At 35.4% G+C, this 21,652-nt stretch overlaps 1 protein-coding gene across 1 annotated transcript; it reads right to left on the bottom strand.

Annotated features, from left to right (window-relative positions):
- Positions 1 to 1,316: 1,316 nt before the first annotated feature.
- On the bottom strand, positions 1,317 to 8,360 carry LOC127875981 (uncharacterized). The gene is made up of 8 exons (XM_052420768.1): positions 8,225 to 8,360; positions 5,982 to 6,074; positions 5,118 to 5,213; positions 4,434 to 4,495; positions 3,815 to 3,881; positions 3,199 to 3,267; positions 1,814 to 1,980; positions 1,317 to 1,490 (listed from the first exon to the last, which is right to left on the bottom strand). Exons 1-7 carry the CDS (start codon positions 8,346 to 8,348, stop codon positions 1,814 to 1,816), a joined length of 678 nt encoding a protein of 225 aa, XP_052276728.1. The 5' UTR covers positions 8,349 to 8,360; the 3' UTR covers positions 1,317 to 1,490.
- Positions 8,361 to 21,652: the final 13,292 nt, after the last annotated feature.

Genomic DNA, 21,652 nt, shown 5'->3' with positions numbered 1-21,652 from the left:
GGATGCGATAGAAACTTTAGTTGTTTGAAGAGTATGATGCGCCAATTGCGGACACACGATTAAAAAATACTATCTGTGAAGTTTAAAGAAGACCCAGTTGTGGTTAGATAACATCTGCACGTCCTTTGAATCAATCTGAGTTGACGGTGAGTATTATTCAACGGCGGGTTGGGAGATGACAACAACACGGCCATCATTCAGGTCGCATTTGACGGTACGTATAAGACAGGGACCAGCACGGGAGATTATATGTACATGGTTTTGTAATCCGTCGGAGTTGCCCGTATTATATATATTATACTGGGTCTAGTTTTAATCAACTCGTTATTCAAATCAGTTGGAGCTGACGTTAAATAGTATACAGGGACCTGTTGGGAGCTGATATCAACACTTCCTTTGTATCAGTAGAAGTTAACAATACGTATAACAGAGGAAGACAGCATCAACGTCGCTATCGAATCAAGTTAAGTTGACGGGTATGAATTATGTAGATGATAAGACAAAACGTAATCTAAGGTTTGGACTTATCTAAACCAATTTTATCTGTCATGAGGGGGCACAACTAGGTCACCAGGTCAATGTATAGACAAACATAATTGCCATTTAAGATGTCACTTGTCTGACTTAGTATTGATCAAACTGGAATGAATGTTTGTAAATCTTAACAATATCCCGATAGTTCAGTATATTTAGCATGCCCACATGTTATTGAAGTATACCATTACGCATGCTGTAATACATGTGTAAATAATTTCTGTTTCGTAGTGCTAGTGTGTGTTGATACTAAACTGACTATGAACAACTTTACATTTTCACAAATATTATACTTAAGACATATTTGAAAGAATGGTAGTATAACATTTGTGAAAAAGATGAATGCGTGAGATTGTTTTGCATAAGGACAGTATTTCATAGCATATCAAAGTTTGCCAGCAACACAATTCTTCATACGAAAAGTAAAACATGTGAAGAATAGTATAAACATGACCCCGACTGTTTAAACATTCTGAAGCCTGCTTAAACAGGATTAGATTAAGCTCAAATTTTTATATTCCGAACTAAATATTGATGTAAAACGTGCTTAAATTGTTTATTATAAATTATAAGCAAACTAAGCTATGTAAATACTATATGTTAGCCACCATAATAACTTTTTGAAATATCAATGAACAAGTTACTTATGTCTTTTTCGTTGAACAATGTAATACTATTTTAATCGGCCAAGCCAGGTGGTTAGAAACACTGTGAATCAACACATTATGATCTTTCTCACACGTTCGCCAATGTGTTCTCAAACATTTAAAAGGTAAATAATAAAACACAAACGTGAACACAAATGCAATTGTATTTATTAAAAACAACACCAGACACAAAGTTTGTGTACAAGATGTTCGTTGAAGATGGATTATATCATTAACATGTTCTTTTTCCTAACTTCACTTTTCGAATTGCCGTTGTCGTCGTAGGGGTAGCGTAGTCGGATTTCCAGTCTGCAAAATCAATTTCATAATACACATTTTATTTCTGCTATATGTATACGTCTTAAAAATTTAGAAGGCATTTTTTAAACGTATCCATATTTAGCATGGCTTAACCATGGGTTCATTTTGTAAAAACAAAATGTTTGCATGGCGAAAATGTCTCAGAATTAATGAGGATAGATTCCCATCTAAGGTATTATTAGTAAAACCTCGCATTGCGTTCTCACCTATTCCAGAAGCCCTCAATAACTCTACAATAAAACTGCATCGTGTTCTCCTCTGTTATCGTAAGTGTTCATTTAAAATATCATGAACATACATCGTGTTCTCACCTATTTCCTAACGTGCGCGAGTAGCTGCTTGAGGCTCCTCTTTGCCGCTGCTGCCTCAACGACTGATACTGCCTCGTCCTCCTCCTCTTCTAGCTGTTCATTCACATTATTAAACACCTCGTAACACAGATTGAACAGCACGTCCGTCTCCTTCAGGAACTCACTCTCTGAAATTGAGTCGTGTTCTGAGAAACTGGACATAATGCAAGTGCGTAAAGGTGGTCCCAGATTAGCCTGTGCAATGTGCACAGGCTAATCAGGGACGACACTTTCCGCTTTAATGACATTTTTCGTGTAAGTGAAGTCTCTTGTTAGCAAAAATCCAATTAAGGCGGAAAGTGTCGTCCCAGATTAGCCTGTGCGGACTGCACACACAGGCTAATCTGGGACGACACTTTACACATAATTATTAAGCCCAGTTTTCTCAGAACGCGATTGACGAAATTGATTAAACACAAAAAAACACGTTTACGTCATTTTATATAAAAAAGAAATTAATCCGCGAATCATAACACCGTATCCGTTAATTGTCATGCTACACGAATGACCAGTTACTATTGCCTATCACAGTTAACTAGTTAATTGGCATGTGTAGCAGGGCCCACCTCCTGCAAGTGACTCCCAAGTCACCCCCTCGTCCCATCGCGATGTATCGCAGACAAGTATAATAAACACACTCGACCCATCGCGATGTATCGCAGACAAGTATAACAAACATACTCGTCCCATCTCGATGTATCGCAGACAAGTATAACAAGCACACTCGTCCAATCGCGATGTATCACAGACAAGTATGACAAACACATCGGGCAATGACGCAAATGGTCTCACATTATGTAGTAGGTCTATCTTTGTTTTGGTTAAAGTGGAGCGAAGTAACCGCGAGAAACGTTTATTATTAAAGAAACCCAATCAAAAGCCTGTCATATCGTACATAATGGACACAGTATTCACATAATGAGTACAATACAGGTATAAACTTGGATCAAATAAAGGTTACGTTTTAATGCCAGCAACGCGCATTCGTAATGCTGAACACAGTACACAGCATAAGACTTTGGAAATAGTATCCTGTTTTGATATTTATCATGTATGATTAAATCGTTCAGCAAACAGAACCTACTAACGGTATAATCGGTATAACTGGGCAAAATGCGATTCATTTTTATGAACTTAACAAAGTAGCGAATTAACATTAGCTTAGTGCACGGATTATAAAGCTTCGTATACATATGGTAGAGCCTTTTCAATAAATTGTCAAACTTGCCGAAGTGAAAACAGATTTCAAGATTTCAGTGTGAATATTCTAAAGTTAAATTACTTAGTGCAGATATGGGGGTGGGGGTATTGTTATATTGTTAGGCAGACCACGCCCGGGTACCTACCCTCTATATCCTTGTCAGTCAGTAACATGAGGAAAGCCAGATTTTCCGTTTCGGCGATCAGGTTCACGCCTAATGAAACAAATATAATCATGATAATAATGATACAAAATAGTTAAATTTAGTAATAATTATTATTTGTACAAGTATAACAATGTTTATGATAAACGAAATGCGATGCTGATAGTGGTTGTGGTGGTGATCATGTTGTTGTTGTTGTTGTTGTTGCTGCTGCTGCTGCTGCTGATGGTGGTGGTGGTGGTGGTTGTGATGATGATGATGATGGTGTTGGTGATGATGAAGATGATGATGATAATGATGACAATGATGACGATGATGATGATGGTGATGATGATGATGATGATGATGATGATGATGATGATGATGATGATAATGAGGAGGAGGAGGAGGAGGAATAAGAAGAAGAAGAATAGGGGGAGGAGTAGGATGATAAGAAGAAGAGGAGGAGGAGGAGGAGGAGGAGGATAGGTAAATCGATAAAAATAATAATCATGATCATAAACAATAAAAACCATGAGTTTGTTTTCTTCTCCTATTGTATCACACCTAATGCAATTATACTGGATACATTCACAATAACAGTTACAGTTATCCTTACACTGCGTGACAGGTAATCCCATAGCGAGAAATGGTTCGGCGGCCTTCCTTCCCTCGTCATCGGCTTCCTAAAATATAGGGGAGGCAACTGGTTATTTTAAAAAGATAGCTGTAAGATGGTTAAGTCAACTGGTTATTTAAACACGTCAAAAAGTAACATGTGGTGATTGGGGAAATTTGATGATTTGTTGATGTCATCTTATGTGCTATGATTTATTTTAAAATATTAATTGCAACATGGTCAACTGGATATCAATATACACTAGCTGCACCATGTGGAAGGGTGAACAAAGAATTAGTCGCATTAAAGAAATTCTGTACCTTTTATCTTTATTGAAATACTTACATTCAAAGTTCTTTTCATCAGCAATTAGCATGGACGGCTATGTGGAATGTCTACGATGGAACAATTAGTCGCGTTAAGGAAATTCTGTACTTCAAACTTTCTTGAAATACTTACATTCAAAGTTCTTTTGTTTGAGATACTGACGTTCGGGCTCGTTTCATGTACAGAACAGTTCTTTCTTTGTTGATGAGAGAAACATGTTATTTTTTTATTGTTGGACACGCTTGTTTGCGACCACGATATGAGTAGAAAAAATATATATTTCTGACCTTACCATCAAAATTTTACCAGTCTCCATAACTCCGGGGCAAGCATACGCCAAAACCGAGTCTTTGCCTGTAAGTTAGAAACAAGTATGCATGCTTTATGTACTTTTTGTGTAACATTTCACAATAAGTTTTTTTTAACAAGGACATTGCCACTTTTACCTCGAATCAATTAGTAATTAATTTAATGTACAATGCATTATTAAGTGTTTCTTTTTACATGTTTTTTTTTGTTTTTTTTCTATGTTTGCTGGTTTTTGTTGTAGTTAGATTGCCACTATTTAACATTGTGAAATAATAAAATCAGTATAAATCGTTGTAAATACCAACAGTGATAAATATATAAAGTACCATTTGTGCCATACAAGTCATTAAATCAAACTAATTTCGAAGATCGCGTTGATGTTATTTCAACACTAACATCGCAATAATACATACGGTCGGCTTCGAGTGACTTTGAGTGCCGATGTTATCAAATCACCCGGCTAGCCGCCGTATAATTCGTACCGTACACTCCGACTGCCTCGATGTCATCACATCACAAGATGCATAATAATACGTACCTTTAATGCCGACTGATTCGAGAGCCGCGTTGAAGTAAAACATTCCCATTAGCCGCCGAATAATACGTACCGTCAACGCCGACTGCCGCCTCGATGTAATTACATCACAAGGTGACTAAAAATACGTACCGTCAATGCCGACCGATTCGAGTGCCGTGTTGGTGTACTCTCCCCACTCCCCAATCAGTATTGAACCACTCTCACACTTGGCGTACAGGGCGGCAACTGAACATGATAGATATGTCAATAAATAATAACCAAATTTAAAATAAATAGCCTTAACACTCGTGCCATATCCTACCGGTTTAAATACGCATTAAAAATGACCACTACTTGGCATAGGACAAGAATACGTTTAACTTAAAACTATATACAGTATTATTAGTATTCGGCATGTTGATTGTTTCTATAAACTGCAACTTAACCCATTTATGCCTAGCGTCTAGACAAAAAAGGCCTTGGCAAACAGCGTAGAACCAGATGAGACGCCGCACGATGCGGCGTCTCATCAGGGTCTGCGCTGTTTGCTTTAAGGAATTTCTGTAAGAAATATTCTAAATATAGAAATAAATATACTAGACATCTCTAATTTTGGAAATAAATTGATCAACTTTAAAAGGATGGGTGAGTCCACTAGGCATAAATGGGTTAAGAAATCTGTATACGCACCCCTATAATTTACCCACAAAAAGAATTCTGATTTTTCCGTTATTTATATGAGCCATGCTCTGTTAAAAAGGGGTTTAATCTATGTGCGTAAAGTGTCGTCCAAGTTAAGCCTGTGCAGGCCACTTTCCGCCTTAACTGGATTTTGACTGTGAAGAGACTTTTTTTAAAAAAATTAATAAAAGCGGAAAGTGTTGTCCCTGATTATCATGTGCGGCCTGCACAGGCTGATCTGGGACGACACTTTACGCACTTGCATTAAACCCTCTTTTCACATATACATAAAAAATCATATAATCATATGTTATAACGAGAAAGCGAGTTTACATTCCATCCAGCCGTAGGGCCACCGCGGTTCTTCCGGATCCTCTTCGGAAACCTCAGATTTCTCGGATCCGAAGTTTTGTTCGCCAAGTTTACCTGCAATATATTTGAAATTGGATTGTAAATAATGGTTTGAATGCATGTGAGTGAAGTATCGTCCCAGATAAGCACAAGCTAATCAGGGACGAAACTTTCCGCCCAAACTGGATTTTCGTCTAGTGTCCTCAGTTTAGGGCGACGGTTTACGCAATAATCATTAAACCCATTTATCTCAGGGCGCGCCTCGTTTGAAATTGGAACGGAACGTAGTAACATGTGATCGCGAAAGCTTATGTGATTCTCCTGGCACCTACATCAATACAAACAATTAAGTACGCATATGTATGATAATTGTTATCTTGCATCCTATAGTCTGTTCAAATATGCTGCCAAGCTTTACATGGTACTCATCACACGTTTTTTGAGAGATAGTTCATCTTTCTTTATACACATCTGCTGATGACACATTATGTGTTACTTATTAAATACATAGGCGCTCGATGTCAATGACAATGTTTATTTTTTATTTATTTATTTTTTAGTTACCCGTTGTTTATAATAATGCATACACATACTAAATTAATAAAAATCTTCCGACAAAACGTCTTCTTAAAAAAAGATATTTCGACTATGTATTTATAGAAATTGACAAGGTAAATCACTCGCCATTTTCTAAAGCAACGGAAGTGCGTCATAATGCATAATTAAATCGCTGTCATCCCGCTTGCTTATTGAAATGCGCGCGTAGGCCGGGAACCTCGCTCATTATACACAATAACAGCCACTAAGCGCCAGCTTTGATTTTTGACGCGCTGATTTTTTTTCTGGAAATCACAATGGCAGACGAAATCAAGTTAAACAATTGGTAAGGAATGATTCATGTGTATGCAATTTACAATATATTTGGTTGATTGCCCCATTAATTGAGTAAAACAATAGTTACTAGGATTTATCACATCGTCTGTGGATGTTTCTGTTGAAACTGAAAGTAGATAGAGAAAGAGCGAGGTTCCCGGCCTGTGCGCGCATTTCTATAAGCGAATGGGGTGACAGCGATTTATTATGCATAATGACGCACTTCCGTTGCTTTAGAAAATGGCGAGTGATTTACCTTGTCAATTTCTATGTACAAAGTCGAACGAATCTTTTTTTTAAGAAGACGTTTTATCAGAAGATTTTTATTCATTTAGTATGTGTATGCATTATAATAAACAACGGGTAACTAAAAACAAATGAATAAATATAAAAAACATTGTCATTGACATCGAGCGCCTATGATTAAATACACATATGCTGATTTATTGCGGTTCATACTTTATTCATCACACATGTGCTGATAGATGGCTTATAGTACATAAAACATATGATGCAGAAAGATTAAATGTTTTTCAAAATTTTATGTTTTGCATCACTTTTAGCGTTAATAAAGTAACATAATCCGATGCAAAGAAACCTTGTTAAAATTACAGCGAGCATATTACAGATAAAGAACTAGTATTGGTTTTACCATTCATACTTTATATGAGACGTCGCTGATTAAAACAAATGTTTGATGCTATTTAAATTAACTATGAACGATATTCCTTATAAATACAAAACACCAGACATAATATGGAGTTTTAAGAGACGATATTTGATATAAAACTTTTATAGTAAAAAGTACATACTTTTAATAAATGGTGTATGACATTAACACAATCAAAGTTGCAACGGAATTATAGTCGCCTTTCAAAACATCACATGCGCTTTCAATATGTTGTCAATATAACATACATAAACTTGGCAATTTTTTTTCAAGGACCGGAATATGTATGGTTGCCTCTTTACATGGTCTGTTATTGATAATAAGGCAATTTTGAGGTAATTGCGTATATAAACACATACCTATATATGTATCAAATGTCATTTTATGTTAATTGTGTTTCCAACGGTTTATTATCCATTTCGCCCGTGTATTATCACAAGAAAATTTTCCCGCAGATAAATTCAATAATATATTAAAACGCGAAATAAAAAATACCGATTCTGTTAAATTGTAATATTTCCATTCAAGTGTTTAAAACTACCTTTATAATATAGTCATTTAAACTTTATTTGACATAGATACATTTCCTTATAAAAAAATCAGAATCTTGAAACAGATATAACATAAGCATATCGCTTTATTTAAAATGAACCTAAAACACAACAACAAAACGGCGCTTTACCTCGTGCAGCAAGTTTTTCCAGAATTTGTTTCCTCAACAGATTTTGTGCGGGCTCTTCCGCGCGCTTGCATTCCGCAAGGACAGCGAACAGTGCGAGTCCCAAAACAGCCAGAGTAGCCTTCATGGTTGTGGTGTCAAGTTGCGGCCAAGAGTGATGACAACGAATGAAAGGTTCCCAATATATAGCCCTCCCGGCCGGAGCTCGGGTGTATTCATTATCCGAAGTAATGCAGGTGGTCATTTTGCTCTATATTGTTCGTTTTCTTTCAACCATAAAATTATCGGACTTTCAAAAAGTAGAACATGACAGAGGCTCGGCATGGGTTTAAGATTCAGGCAAAAAAATCTGTGCAAGTATGAAGTATGCAAAGTTTTTTTAATGCGGAGATCATTACACAATGGAATTTTTTTATTAAAAATAATTGCAAAAAATTACCGAATCAAATACTTCTTGCGTCTCACGATAAGTGCTCTTATCGTCTCATGTTATATGCTTAAAAGACACGGCTCACTTTTCCTTATCTCGTCAGATGCACGTGCAGCCACGAAGAGAACAATTTAATTTATTTTTCCGCTATAGCGCGATACTACAAATCAGGATGTCGGGTTTGATTAAAAGACACCAAACACGCCACTTACTCTATTCCTCATCAAGTAGGAAAGTTCAAGACATAGGATTGTACACTGTTAAACCAATTTATTCTGGAAACGCGCGAGAATGTTAAGTAAAGCGGAATGCACAGGCTAATCTGGGACGACACTTTACGCACATGCATTATGCCCAGTTTTATTAGAACAAGATATATATGTACTATCACTATGAGCTTTAGAAACTGCATATTGTTTACTATCACAACGTTCCATAACATTCAAATTTAAATATCATGGACGTAAATAGATTATACTTAATAATAGGTTGAACTATGAACATGCATATGTGTCACAATTTACGCTATCATAGTATTCAATGTGTAATATCGCAGTATAATTCTGGATGTGTGATATCTGCCTTATGAATGATGTTAGAAAGCTTTCATGTACCATACAAACAGAAGAGCCATTGCTTCTTGTAAATACCATCATTTACATGTATGTTATGCAAGACTATATTTAAATGTAGTGAAAAGTGAATCTTGAGCCGTAATTCGGCAATTATAGCTATATTTGTTCATATAATTTGATATCATTAATTAATCTGTACATCATGAACATGTCACGCAAAGGAAAAGTATTGATGTGGTTTGTTGGTCATGAACATGCGAATGTGTCGACTGCTTTTCTGGGACGGGCCTCATTTTATGTTCGTATATTCTTAACTTTTCCCAGGATAAATGCATTAAACCATTCACATAATTGGCCTTATTTTTTGACAAGTTGTATTGTTATTGGCGTCGCACTGAAGTGCGGCGACTAGTATGTAATACCTTTTTTTTCGCTTATGGGAGGAGAAGTTATTTTACGGATCAATGTGTATATTTTTGTTGTCAGAATATCTTGCATAGTGGTGATTTTTTGTGTAAATTAGTGTAAATAAGTACTGCATTTGTGCCTATTACATTTACGACAACATTTATCGCCAATAATGCAAAGCTAATTCTTTTAATTAATAACTGATCACGGGGACTGGGCAATAATAAAAAAAATCACAGGGACTGGGTAAATACGCGAACCTGTGAAACTTTCTTGTTTTGTATAAAAACAAAACTTCTTTGTTCCACTATCCTAGCAACCACCTAGTTACTAATAAACGCGCTATAGAGCGCGAAGCGCGACACGTATTATTATTTGTAATAATGAGTCTTGATAAAGGAAGCAGCCGCTTATCAATGAGGAGCACCATCACAGCACCCCAGTCTCATTACTATCAAGTCCTCCTACAGGTTTATTTTTTAAGAAACACATATAGAAGGCCGCAGGCCTGACCCGTATCTTGCCAGTAGTATGGACCCTTTGGTATGGACCTTTCACCCAGCTCGCTATGCAGCGTTTAAACGTCCGGGTTTACATTTAAACCGACTATTAATAGCTTATTAATATCTTAGTTAGAAGGTGATTTTTCAAGCTGTGTAGTGGTTACACGCTCGCTTCACATGTGAGAGGTCCAAGGTTCGAGCTCCAGTAGAATCAAATTATTTTATTTGTGTTTTATGTTAACTTTTTGTTTTGATGTAGACATTTTAGTTTAAATAAATATGCTGTTTTATTGTAACCATTTTTTGTTTTTATTATGCCCATGAAATATATGTGTGAGAGGGTGGGGGGGTTCGTATACACATTAAATCTTTTACAGTGATTTCATATCAATGAGTACTCAACCCCTATCGTAAACGAGCAAATGAGCAACGTAAGAATAAGTTCAGAATCATCTCCCCTTGAAGTTGAGAAAAATATGAAATTACGCTTACAAGATGAAGCAGATTTATTTAAAACCTACACAGTTCTGTTCCATTATTGAAAACTGCACACGGATGCCAGTAAAAAAGGAAACCAGTGTAAATAAAATGAACTATGAAATATTTGGCTGTTACAACACAAAATCATAGATAATAGTTATTTGGGGGTTATAACACAATATCATAGATAATGGTTATTTGGAGGTTATAACACAAAATCATAGATAATGGTTATACCAGTATCTTTTTTTTATTTTGTTTAAAATAATCGGCAGATATATTAATATTTACAGTAGAAAACAAATCGTTCCATGTAACTTCATTGAGTGCCTTTAACACTGAAATTACCGACGCCCGTTGAGGCTTTGCATCAATACTTATCATGTCTACTGTTTAAACGTTGGTCCAAAGAGGTTAACGTTGGTCCAAACTGGTAAAAGTAACACTTATTGGAGAGCTTATTTATTACTGTATTGTTGTGTATCAAGGCAGATTAAGGTTGTTTATGTATAACGAAATGTATTGTAAAATAGTCCACTTAATCTAGTAGTATGACAATGAGTGTTTACTTTTGTTCTTAACTGTTTCAAATAACCCGCTTAGCGCTTTTGTGTCAGAATATTACGAGGGTGGAACATTTCAAAACTACACCACGGGAGACCGACAGAATTGCAAAATTCAAAACACACACGCTATTAAAATATTTAAACACCTACTTTATAATTTCAAAATAAATACCTTTTCAAACGATACGGTTTTCTAAGCCTAACCTCTCCTTGACATCTAAGGGGACATTTTCCTACTTAAGTTAAAAGAAAAAAAAACGTTGAAAGTTAAATTGTTTTCTATGTTTAAATGCCAGATTTTTTTTACGATTTTAATGTAAGTGGAAAATGTTCTTTACAAAAAAATAAGCATATTGCGTATCTTTTGTTTATGAAGTCTTTCCACGTGAATCGGCGGCGCTATACCGAGACTGTTCGTTTTGATTCACTAACTGATTAAACATCAATAGGCACATGTTCCACTTAACCCTTTATTAGAATGTTGTTTTGTAATGCCTCCAGTTATAGCCGGGTTTGATGTCGTATATATATTCATTTTTTGCCCATCCGTCCGTCCAAATGTTTTTTGTTTTTCGCCCGTTTTTTTCCGTTCCGTAACTGCGCATCTGGATATTGGGGTTCACTTTCTATTTGTCTACTGTGTAAGTTTTTAGACCAATTTTGTTTAGTGCATTGCTGTTTCCTGCGGACTCAAATCCACCCATAAAACAGTTAGAAGTTTTTAAACAGAACATATAGAACAGATGTTGTTCTTCAGTTAAGAAAGAAACCGTTGTCTTCGCAAATCACACCTGCCATGCTTTAACCCTTTGCATGCTGGGAATTTTGTCGTCTGCTAATATGTCGTCTGCTGAATTTCTAAAATTAGCATTTACTTCGATTTTTTTAAGAATACTATCAGAATTGCAAACAGTTTGGATCCTGATGAGACGCCACGTTCTGTGGCGTCTCATCTGGATCCAAACTGTTTGCAAAGACCTTCAAAATTCAGTTCCAGCACTGAAATAGTTAATATGTTGTATTGTGAAATAAATGCGCATTTTAAATTATTATGCATGCACTGTTTATCTTAATGAAATATTGATACTTTTCTACAAACTATTCCTAACATTATAACAACATACAATGCGTGCAATTAATTAATTTAATTTATATATTTATTTTGAAGATTTAATAAAATTACTTCTTGATGACAAGAAAAGTCAGACAGTACATAAACTATTTGAGTAAAGATTTATTGATATGTACATGTATATACACTACAAGTTATATGGTAGTTGGGGTTGTTGCACTGGTGATTGTGGCAGCGGCGGTGGCGGAAGATGCTGTGAGGGTTGTGGTGGCAGTGGTTGCGGTGGCGGTGGAGGTGGTTGATGTGGCGAGGGTGTCAGTAGAAGCCATGGGGGTGATGATTTCAGTTGTAGCCATTTCAATGGTGGTAGCAGCATCAGTAACTTGTATGGATGCCGATTTGTCTTATGATGATAAAGATCGACGGAGGTCTCAATGTAATCATGGATCGATTAAACTGAACACAGTAATTAAAGATAAGATTGTTTATTGAGATAATCTATGGGATGGTGACAACAATAAATATGACAATTTGCATAATTATAATCACATCCATAATCATTACAAAACCAGCAAAAGTTATATTTACAATCAGATTATCAAATATGCTTCCATGTCCAAGATGTTCAAAGTAATATTTAAATGCTTTAATGATATATGTGTTAACATCTGTTTGGGTAGTTAACGCACTATGCATACTGGAGATTGATTCGTTTATCCACAAACGGCCATATTGTTTGGTTGACGTAGCACTAATAATATTTTTTAAATGTTCAATCTTACTGAACGTTTACTTTAAAGATTCAAATTATTTTTGCCATTACAACTGGAAACTATTTTCTAATAAGGAAAAACATACTTATTTGAGAATTCAACAAAACATTAAAAGTGGTGTGTATCAAATTCAATTATAATCTGTTAATACGCTTTAAGTGGCAAAATATTGTTTTGACAATTTAACCCATTTATGCCGAGCGTCTAGAAAAAAGGCCTTGGCAAACAGAGTAGACCCAGATGAAACGCCGCATGATGCGGCGTCTCATCAGGGTCTGCGCTGTTTGCTTAAAGGAATTTATGCAAGAAATATTCTAAATATAGAAAAAAAATTAGACATCCCTTATTTTGGAAATAAATTGATCCAATAAAGAAGGATGGGAGAGTGCACTAGGCATAAATAGACGAATTTAAATTCACAATTCTTATAGGAGACATGAATGCCAGAACAGCCACGCTACCCGACTTTACTTGTATTGATGATTTCTGTGCAGATTTACAGGGTATTGATCCAGACACCCTTAGTACACTTAAAAAGTCCCATATCTTAACCAAATGTAATGTACCCCTGTCCAGAACATCTATGGATAAAAAAAACAACAGTAACGGATTTGCGCTGATCGATATTTGTCGTAATAACAATCTCTTTATACTAAACGGTCGAATGGGCACGGACTCTGACACTGGTCAAATTACCTACCGGAATAGCTCAGTTATCGATTATGCCATTGCCACTGCTGAATGTTTTGTGTTTTAACCGCGTTCGAGATCATCGAGACGGATTCGCTGTTTTCTGATGGGCACGCTATAATAAAATTTATCGTATCTAGAAGGATTAAAGAAGCACTACCACACAAGCAGAAATCACATAAAAATACTACGCACGCAAAATGGAAACCAAACTTATCGAGCAATTTTATTAACAATATAAACCAAGAACAACTTGACCACCTTAAATATCTGTGCGATGTTAGCCCTTGCGCACCATCATCGATTGATGAAATAACTAACACAATTACCGTAATGTTCCATAATGCCGCAGCCGAAACGCTCACCAAACAACGTTCTCTCAATCACGTATTTAAAAGTCCATGTTTCGGTATTAAATGTAAACAAGCACAAACTTTTTATTATGAGGCTAAAACAGATATAAATGCGAGCGATCATTAAGAAATAAGACTCTTTTACAAAATGCTAGTAACAAATACAAACGAACGATGAACTTTTTTAATAATCAATATAAATTTAAAAATGCACAAACATTACGTACAATGCATTCGAATAGTCCAAAAGAATACTGGAAATATATTCATAGAATTGGCGCAAAAAAAAACAAGAAAACACCGAGCTTGGTTTCATTAATTACTCGTTTCAAAAGTATAAATTGTAATGATAGCACTGCCGAAAACAATGAGTTTAACTTACATACGCTCGAAAACGATCCCGTGTACGACACACTAGAATTAAACATGCCTTTTACCGAGACCGAAATTGAATATATAAAACATACTAAACACATGTTTCTACCTATTTATGTTAAGTTATTCAACGTGATACTCGATACTGTTCATATGCCTAATGTCTGGCTTGAAGGCACTATTTACGCTATTTACAAAAATAAAGGTGACAGCAGCGACCCTAATAACTATAGGCCTATAACATTACTAAGGTGTTTTGGAAAACTCTTTACATCAATTCTAAATGAAAGGCTTAACAAATTTTTAGAATCAAATGGAATTCTCAACGAAAATCAGACAGGTTTTAGAAAAAAATCATTCTTGTATGGACCACATATTTGTTCTTCAATCTCTAATTGAAATCTTACGCAGCAATAAAAAGAAGTTGTACTGTGCCTTTATAGATTTCTCCCAGGCTTTCGACAAAGTCTGGAGAAATGGTCTCTGGTTTAAGCTGCTATCTAGCTCTGTGACAGGAAGAATATTTAATGTTATCTATAACATATACCAGAATATTAAATCATGTGTTTCCGTCTATCATAACTCGTCTCCGCTCTTTCCATGCGAAAACGGCGTTCGGCAAGGTGAAAATTTGTCACCGATCCTGTTTTCAATATTTTTAAATGACCTTGAAAATCATATTCTTATATACGACGGTAAAGGTGTTGATATACCTGATCCATCTAGTGCTTATCACTGACTGAAGCTACTTGTCTTGTTATACGCCAACGACACTATTATTCTGTCAGACGATGAAAAAGATTTTCAAAGATGTTTAAATGCTTTTAATGAATATTGCACACAAAGGAAACTCAATGCAAACACTAACAAAACAAAAATAATCATATTTGGGGCTAGAAACATCGCGCGGTATACATTTTACATCGGCAGAAGTGAAATTGAAATTGTTAAGCAATACAAATACCTTGGTGTCACATTTTCAGTATACGGTTCATTTCTAAGCGCACGTCAAAACAATGTTGAACAAGCAGTGAATTTACTTTATATCCGTGCAAATAATTCCGATCTGCCACTGGACTTAACGCTAAACCTTTTTGATCACAATATTGTACCGATACTTAATTACGGATGCGAAATATGGCGCTATAAAAACATGGACATTATCGAACGCGTACATAGGGAATTCCTTCGAAAATTACAATGTCTCGTAAAAGTACTCCGTCATATATGCTAAATGGCGAACTTGGGAGATACCCGCTATCTGTCACTATTTACAGCAAAATGATAGGCTTCTGGGCTAGAATTCTTTCAGGTAACGAAAACAAATATTCTTAAAAAATGTATATTAACCTTACCAATAACAATTTGCATAACTTTAAATGGTTATCGAAAATTAAACAAATATTAGACATGACAGGAAAATCGATCGTGTGGCAAGAACAAAACTCGTCTAGTATGAAATCACTATCATTACAAGTAAAACGTGTACTCATTGATCAATACATTCAGCAGTGGCATGTAGACATGAACCAATCAAATAAAGGTAAATTTTATAATTCCTTTAAAAGCAATCTTGAACTTGAGAATTACCTTAAGCTGCTCCCAAAATCTAGGTATCTACCCATATTGAAGCTCCGCACTGCTAATTTCCCTATCGAAGCTGGCAGATGGAACGGCACACCCGAAATTAATAGAATGTGCACTTTATGTAACGAAGGCTACATTGGCAATGAAGAACATTACATTTTAAAGTGCACTCATTTTACTACCGATAGAATCGATATAACTAGGTTTTCAAGACATTTTTGCGATGTTAATAAACTTAAGTATATAATGTCTATAGAAAACGTGGAATCTCTACAAAAATTAAGTAAATTTGCTAATACCCTTTTGAGAAATATCAAATAACTCGATTTTACCTAGTTATGTTTATGACCATATTTGGTCATTGTCCGTTTTTATTTTCTGATTATTTTTTTTTGTCTTTTTGCGGTTGTTGTTGTTACTTGCATATAAGTGTACCACTTTAATCGTGAAGCACATGTCTATTTAAATATTGTATAGCTGAATATATATATACATAGTTCTCCCTACTACATAAATTTAGTACATTTGCTAAAACCCTTTGAGAAATATCCAATAACTGGATTTTACCTAGTTATGTTTATGACCATAGATTCATAAAATTGAAAATATTGAGTCTCTTAGATTCAAATTGTTCCAGAAAATATAACTTTTTTGTCATTGTCCGCTTTTATTTTCTGATTATTTTTTTGTCTTTTTGCGGTTGTTGTTGTTACTTGCATATGAGTGTACCACTTTAATCGTGAAGCACATGTCTATTAAAATATTGTATAAATAAATACATATTATTCTTCTCCCTTCTACATAAATTTAGTACATTTGCTAAAAACCCTTTTAGAAATATCTAATAACTGGATTTTACCTAGTTGTGTTTATGGCCATAGATACATAACATTGAAAACAACGAGTGTCTTGGATTCAAATTGTTCCAAAAAATATAACTTTTTTGTCTTTGTCTGCTTTTGTTTTCTACTTAAAATTTTGTCTTTTTCTGTTGTTGTTGTTGTTGTTGTTACTTGTATACGACGTTAACCGTGAAGCACATGTCTATTTAAATATTGTATAACTTAATATATATTGTTCCTCTTACTGCATACCTGTATGCCTGAGATGTAAATAAAGTTGTGTTCTGTTCTGTTCTGTTCATAAATGGGTTAATGCATCAAATGCACAATCACCGCCTGGTTGCAATCAGCATTCTTCTAAGTAACTAACTACCACGCAATCGAGGAGGAGTAAAATGTATGGACCGATCAGGGCTATAGCTACCACCTACTTAAGCCGAAAAATGCAACCACAACCACTGATATTGTCGATTGATAGTGTCATGGAGTTATTCACGCATAACTGATTGACAACCGTTCGCATCAGTATTGCCTTGGGTCTACTTAATACCTACCACGTTAACAGTAACGGGTATTGAGGTATTTCAAGTGACTAGAAGATTTTTTAAATGCTTTGACCGAAAGCCACCAAGTTCAATAAGTTTGTTTTTTTCAGCTGCTTGATACATGTGATCGTTGTTTGTATTTTGTTATGAGTTGTTAGTACAATAATACTATTTGTGAAGTAGTAAGTAATTAATTTCAGTGTTAAATAAAAGTATGAAATAAAAAAACAGTAATAATTATCACTCGCTCGCAGTCCGCAAAGGCTAATCAGGGACGACACTTTCCGCTTTTATGGTATTTTTCGTTTAAAGGAAGTCTCTTCATCGCGTAAATCCAGTTAAGGCGGAAAGTGTCGTCCCTGATTAGCCTGGGCGGACTGCACAGGCTAATCAGGGATAACACTTTACGCACATGCATTAAGCCCCGTTTTCTCATAACGCGTCTCAATTGTTTGGTATAAAGAATATCTCTCCCGATAGAGGCTCTTCAGATTCATAGTTTGCTATATTTTTTTATAAACGTCAGTCGATGATACAAAATAAAAAATATTTATTATTTGAAGAAATGTTTCGAAAGGAGGGCAAAGACAACGTATTTCTGAAACATTTAAAACAGTTCCAAACCCAAAAGTCTAATTTTGTTAACGAATTGAAACAATAAATTGTCATTTTGTCGTTGTTTGTCGGCCCAAAAAATAACGCATTAAAGTGTAAGGCGATTCTAACTAATAATGGTTATACGAATTAAATCGATATGATTTCAACATGATCAAATCCGACCCTTTGCCTAAAATAATATTATTTATTTGTCGAAGTTTATGACCTCAAGCAATAATTCTGAACTAAAATAAGATAAATCTTTAATGCATATTTATGCAAGGTATTATGTCGATAACAACAGTGATATACCGAAAGTGCGTAATTTAAACAGTTAACTTATCCGTACCCATTATTCTGTAAAGGTACATTACACATTTTTAATATAATGACTTAAAGCGATATTATTTTGGTGATGTAATTATAAATCCCTGTATTGTCCATTGACAGGCTTAATTTACACAATAATGCAAGAAGTGGTCTGTGAAAAGGGGGTTGAATGCGTGTGCGTAAAGTGTCTTCTTAGATTAGCCTGTGAAGTTTCTTTTTCGCAAAAATCAAGTTTAGGCGGAAAGTGGCGTCTTTAAGTAGCCTATGTGGACTGCACAGGCTAATCTGGGACGACACTATTGGCACATGCGTTAAACCCCCTTTTCACAGAGCGAAGCCCATATATAATACTTTAAAGTGGGTTTTCGGACCTACTATACTGATATTGTCCAAATTACTGCTTTGTCTGTTATGCACTTTTTTGTTCGTTTCCATGTCATTACCGAACTGTCAAATTCAATGATATGCTAGGTACCTGTAGCCTAGTGTTAAACTAGCACAACATGCAAAATGAAACAGCACTATATTAATTATTGCAATAAGCTTCAGACACTTACAACATGTTTACTTTTGCAACGTATCATAACAGGTAGAAATTAAACATTTTATTCGTTCATAAGATTGCTCTATGAACACACTTTAAACGTGCTTATAATTCGCTGTGAACACTATCACACCATGCAAATAGTAATCGCACGGTATGGTTAATAATGCTCGATTGGTCATTGTCGGCTCGGGTACTACTTACATGTACCCCGGGTATTCTTACATGTACCCTTGATACGGTAAATATACTTTTACTTTAAACATATTTTATTTCCAGATAATGACATTATACAAATATATACATTGGTCCATACATACAGAATGGAACAAGGGTTTGACCTGAAGTTCTTCAACATTATCGGGGGTCCTTCCCTCGCGATAGTTTTAACTAAATATACTAAAACGTACCCGGAATTTTAACGCTAAATCGGTCGTTGTCGGCTAATTTTTTTTAATTAATAATGTTCACATGTTAGTCAAATATTATGTTTAATGGCCCCTATATTATCGAAACTCAAACTCAAAAAGCATGTTGATGCAGTTTTTTAAAAAGAGAAGTTTGTTTAAGATAAACAAAATTGTTTCATGGTAATCGGTAGCGCGTTTAACGACATCGGATTTTGGCCGGGATAACAACTCGGGTACAGTCTTATATCGACCGGGTACGTTTAAGTATATTTACCGTACCCGCGGTACATGAAAGTAGAACCCGAGCCGACAATGACCAATCGAGAGTTAATATTGTGTTTTCTGCGTTCTATGGATTATGCAAGTATTGTTTTATGTGCGATACAGGAGAAGAGTCAAATATGCTATTGAAACTATCTCACTTGTTTATGTATGATATTAAACGCGATATTGAAATAACAATTGAATGTAAATGCGCTGTAATGTGAACAGTATGTGTGGTGAAATTTTTCTCGTACAATTTGACATCACCAAGACGTCTGTACGCACTAAACATGACATCAAGAAAAACTGATGAGTTTTGTTGGTTAAGCTAATGTAAATGTAAAGCCAGTAATTCTTAAACGGACCTCGTTTTATTTGCGCATATTGTCAACTTTTTCCCAGTCCAGTTAATTGACCTGGTTCTTTTACAATTTTTATTGTTATAATCTATTAAAACGTTGGTCTAAATGGTATACAGGAGTATCTGACCACATATTGGGTAGCTTATGTTTTCCCGTATTGTGTTTTATCAACGGAGCTTAATTGCTAGAATGTAGTGTGGGCATAAAAAGCTGTATTTTGTAATATTTCTACCAATCGTGCATTATTATAAAGACTGTTTAGTTTTGTACTTAAACCCGCTTAGTGGGTCGGAATATTGCGAGGGTGGAACATTTCAAAACAAACTTCACGAGGGTCATACACAATGGCCAGCTTAATAACACATATTACATCAATTATTAAAAAACCTTCTTTATTATTGCAAAATAATGACTCTTTTAAATGATTGTCTTTTCTAAAGCTAACGCTTGCCGGAAAACTACGTGTACCAATGTTCCACTTAGTAAATAGGGAAAAATAATTCTTCTTTTTAAGTGGGATTATCCCATGTTTAAAAGATGGAGTTGTAATTTTTCTTTCTTTAAGGTGTTGATGTCCGTATAATATTTTATTGACTGAAATAAGCAGATTGCGTATCGATAGTTGGTAAACTATGTCAACGCCTCGAGGATAGTTCCAGAGGGGGTAATCACGTGATAGACAAGATGGCGACGTCCACGCCGAGACAGTTATTTTTCGCCGTTGTATACACTTTATTACTCCTTTTTTATAGTTTAAACGACCTTTTGTTTCCAGCCAATACTGGAAAAAAACGCGTTTATTTCGTATTTAAAATCGCTATATATCTCGACTTTACTCCCGCAAATTGTCTTAGTGGAGCCCTAATTAGGTCATCCCGTTAAGAAATTTCGCACCGAGTAAAGTCGAGATAAAGAGCGAATATTACTATGAAATAAACGCCAGTAACTTTCTTGCTAATATGGCTGGAATGTGGGCGTAATTTGAAAAATAATTCAAGTTATTAAACGGTATAAAACGGCGAAAATTACCGGCCTCGGCATGGACGTCGCCATCTTGATAATCACGTGATTACCCCCTCTGAGTTCAGTATAGAGCGATATACGTTATCAGGCGGTCGAGCGCAAACGACTTCGCTTGGCCGACACGTTTTTGATTCACCTATCGAACACTTACAAATATGCATATTCTTCATTATAGGCTTACTTAGAGGGTCATTGTTTATGCCTCCACTTCTAGCGGGCTTTCTAGGGTAGACTTTCATTTTGTGTATCTTACCTCTGTAGGATAGTTTTTAGGTGAAGACTGAACAAACTTGGTACGGTTGTAAAACTTAAAAACATATGAATAATATTAAGTAATCCGTGAAATACGGCGATTTTGATTTATTTGAAAGGGGCCGTCCAACAGATTTGGGCATGTATTAAGGCTTTTCATTAAATGCTTAAAATGCTTTATATTGATTGATTTAAACACTTGAACTAAAAATCTCCAGTAAAAAAAAACAAGAATACAATTTAAAAAAGAAAAAGAAGTAACCCTCAACAGGACTCAAACCACTGACCCCTGGAATCTTGGAGTAAAAAGTCTCCCGCTTAGACCACTCGACCGTCCACGCTCATGCTGAGCGGATGTATTTTTTTAGCTATATAAGCAATCCTAGTTATTTCCCAAATTATCGTTTCGCATCGACGCTTTATCTGTTGGACGGCCCCTTTAAGAAACAT

The sequence above is a fragment of the Dreissena polymorpha genome, chromosome 4 (genome assembly GCF_020536995.1).
Source record: "Dreissena polymorpha isolate Duluth1 chromosome 4, UMN_Dpol_1.0, whole genome shotgun sequence".
Classification (NCBI taxonomy): domain Eukaryota; kingdom Metazoa; phylum Mollusca; class Bivalvia; order Myida; family Dreissenidae; genus Dreissena; species Dreissena polymorpha.
The sequence above is the reverse complement of the archived record's forward strand: the minus strand, read 5'-3'. Positions and strand labels throughout refer to the sequence as shown.

What these genes read in the sequence shown, in the direction of transcription:
- LOC127875981 (XM_052420768.1), bottom strand. Translation starts at nt 8,348, where the DNA reads ATGAAGGCTACTCTGGCTGTTTTGGGACTCGCACTGTTCGCTGTCCTT. An exon ending in AGACTGGTAAAATTTTGATG is followed by an intron (nt 3,882 to 4,433) that starts GTAAGGTCAGAA and finishes CCTATATTTTAG; the next exon opens with GAAGCCGATGACGAGGGAAG. An exon ending in GACTGACAAGGATATAGAGG is followed by an intron (nt 1,981 to 3,198) that starts GTAGGTACCCGG and finishes ACTCAATTTCAG; the next exon opens with AGAGTGAGTTCCTGAAGGAG.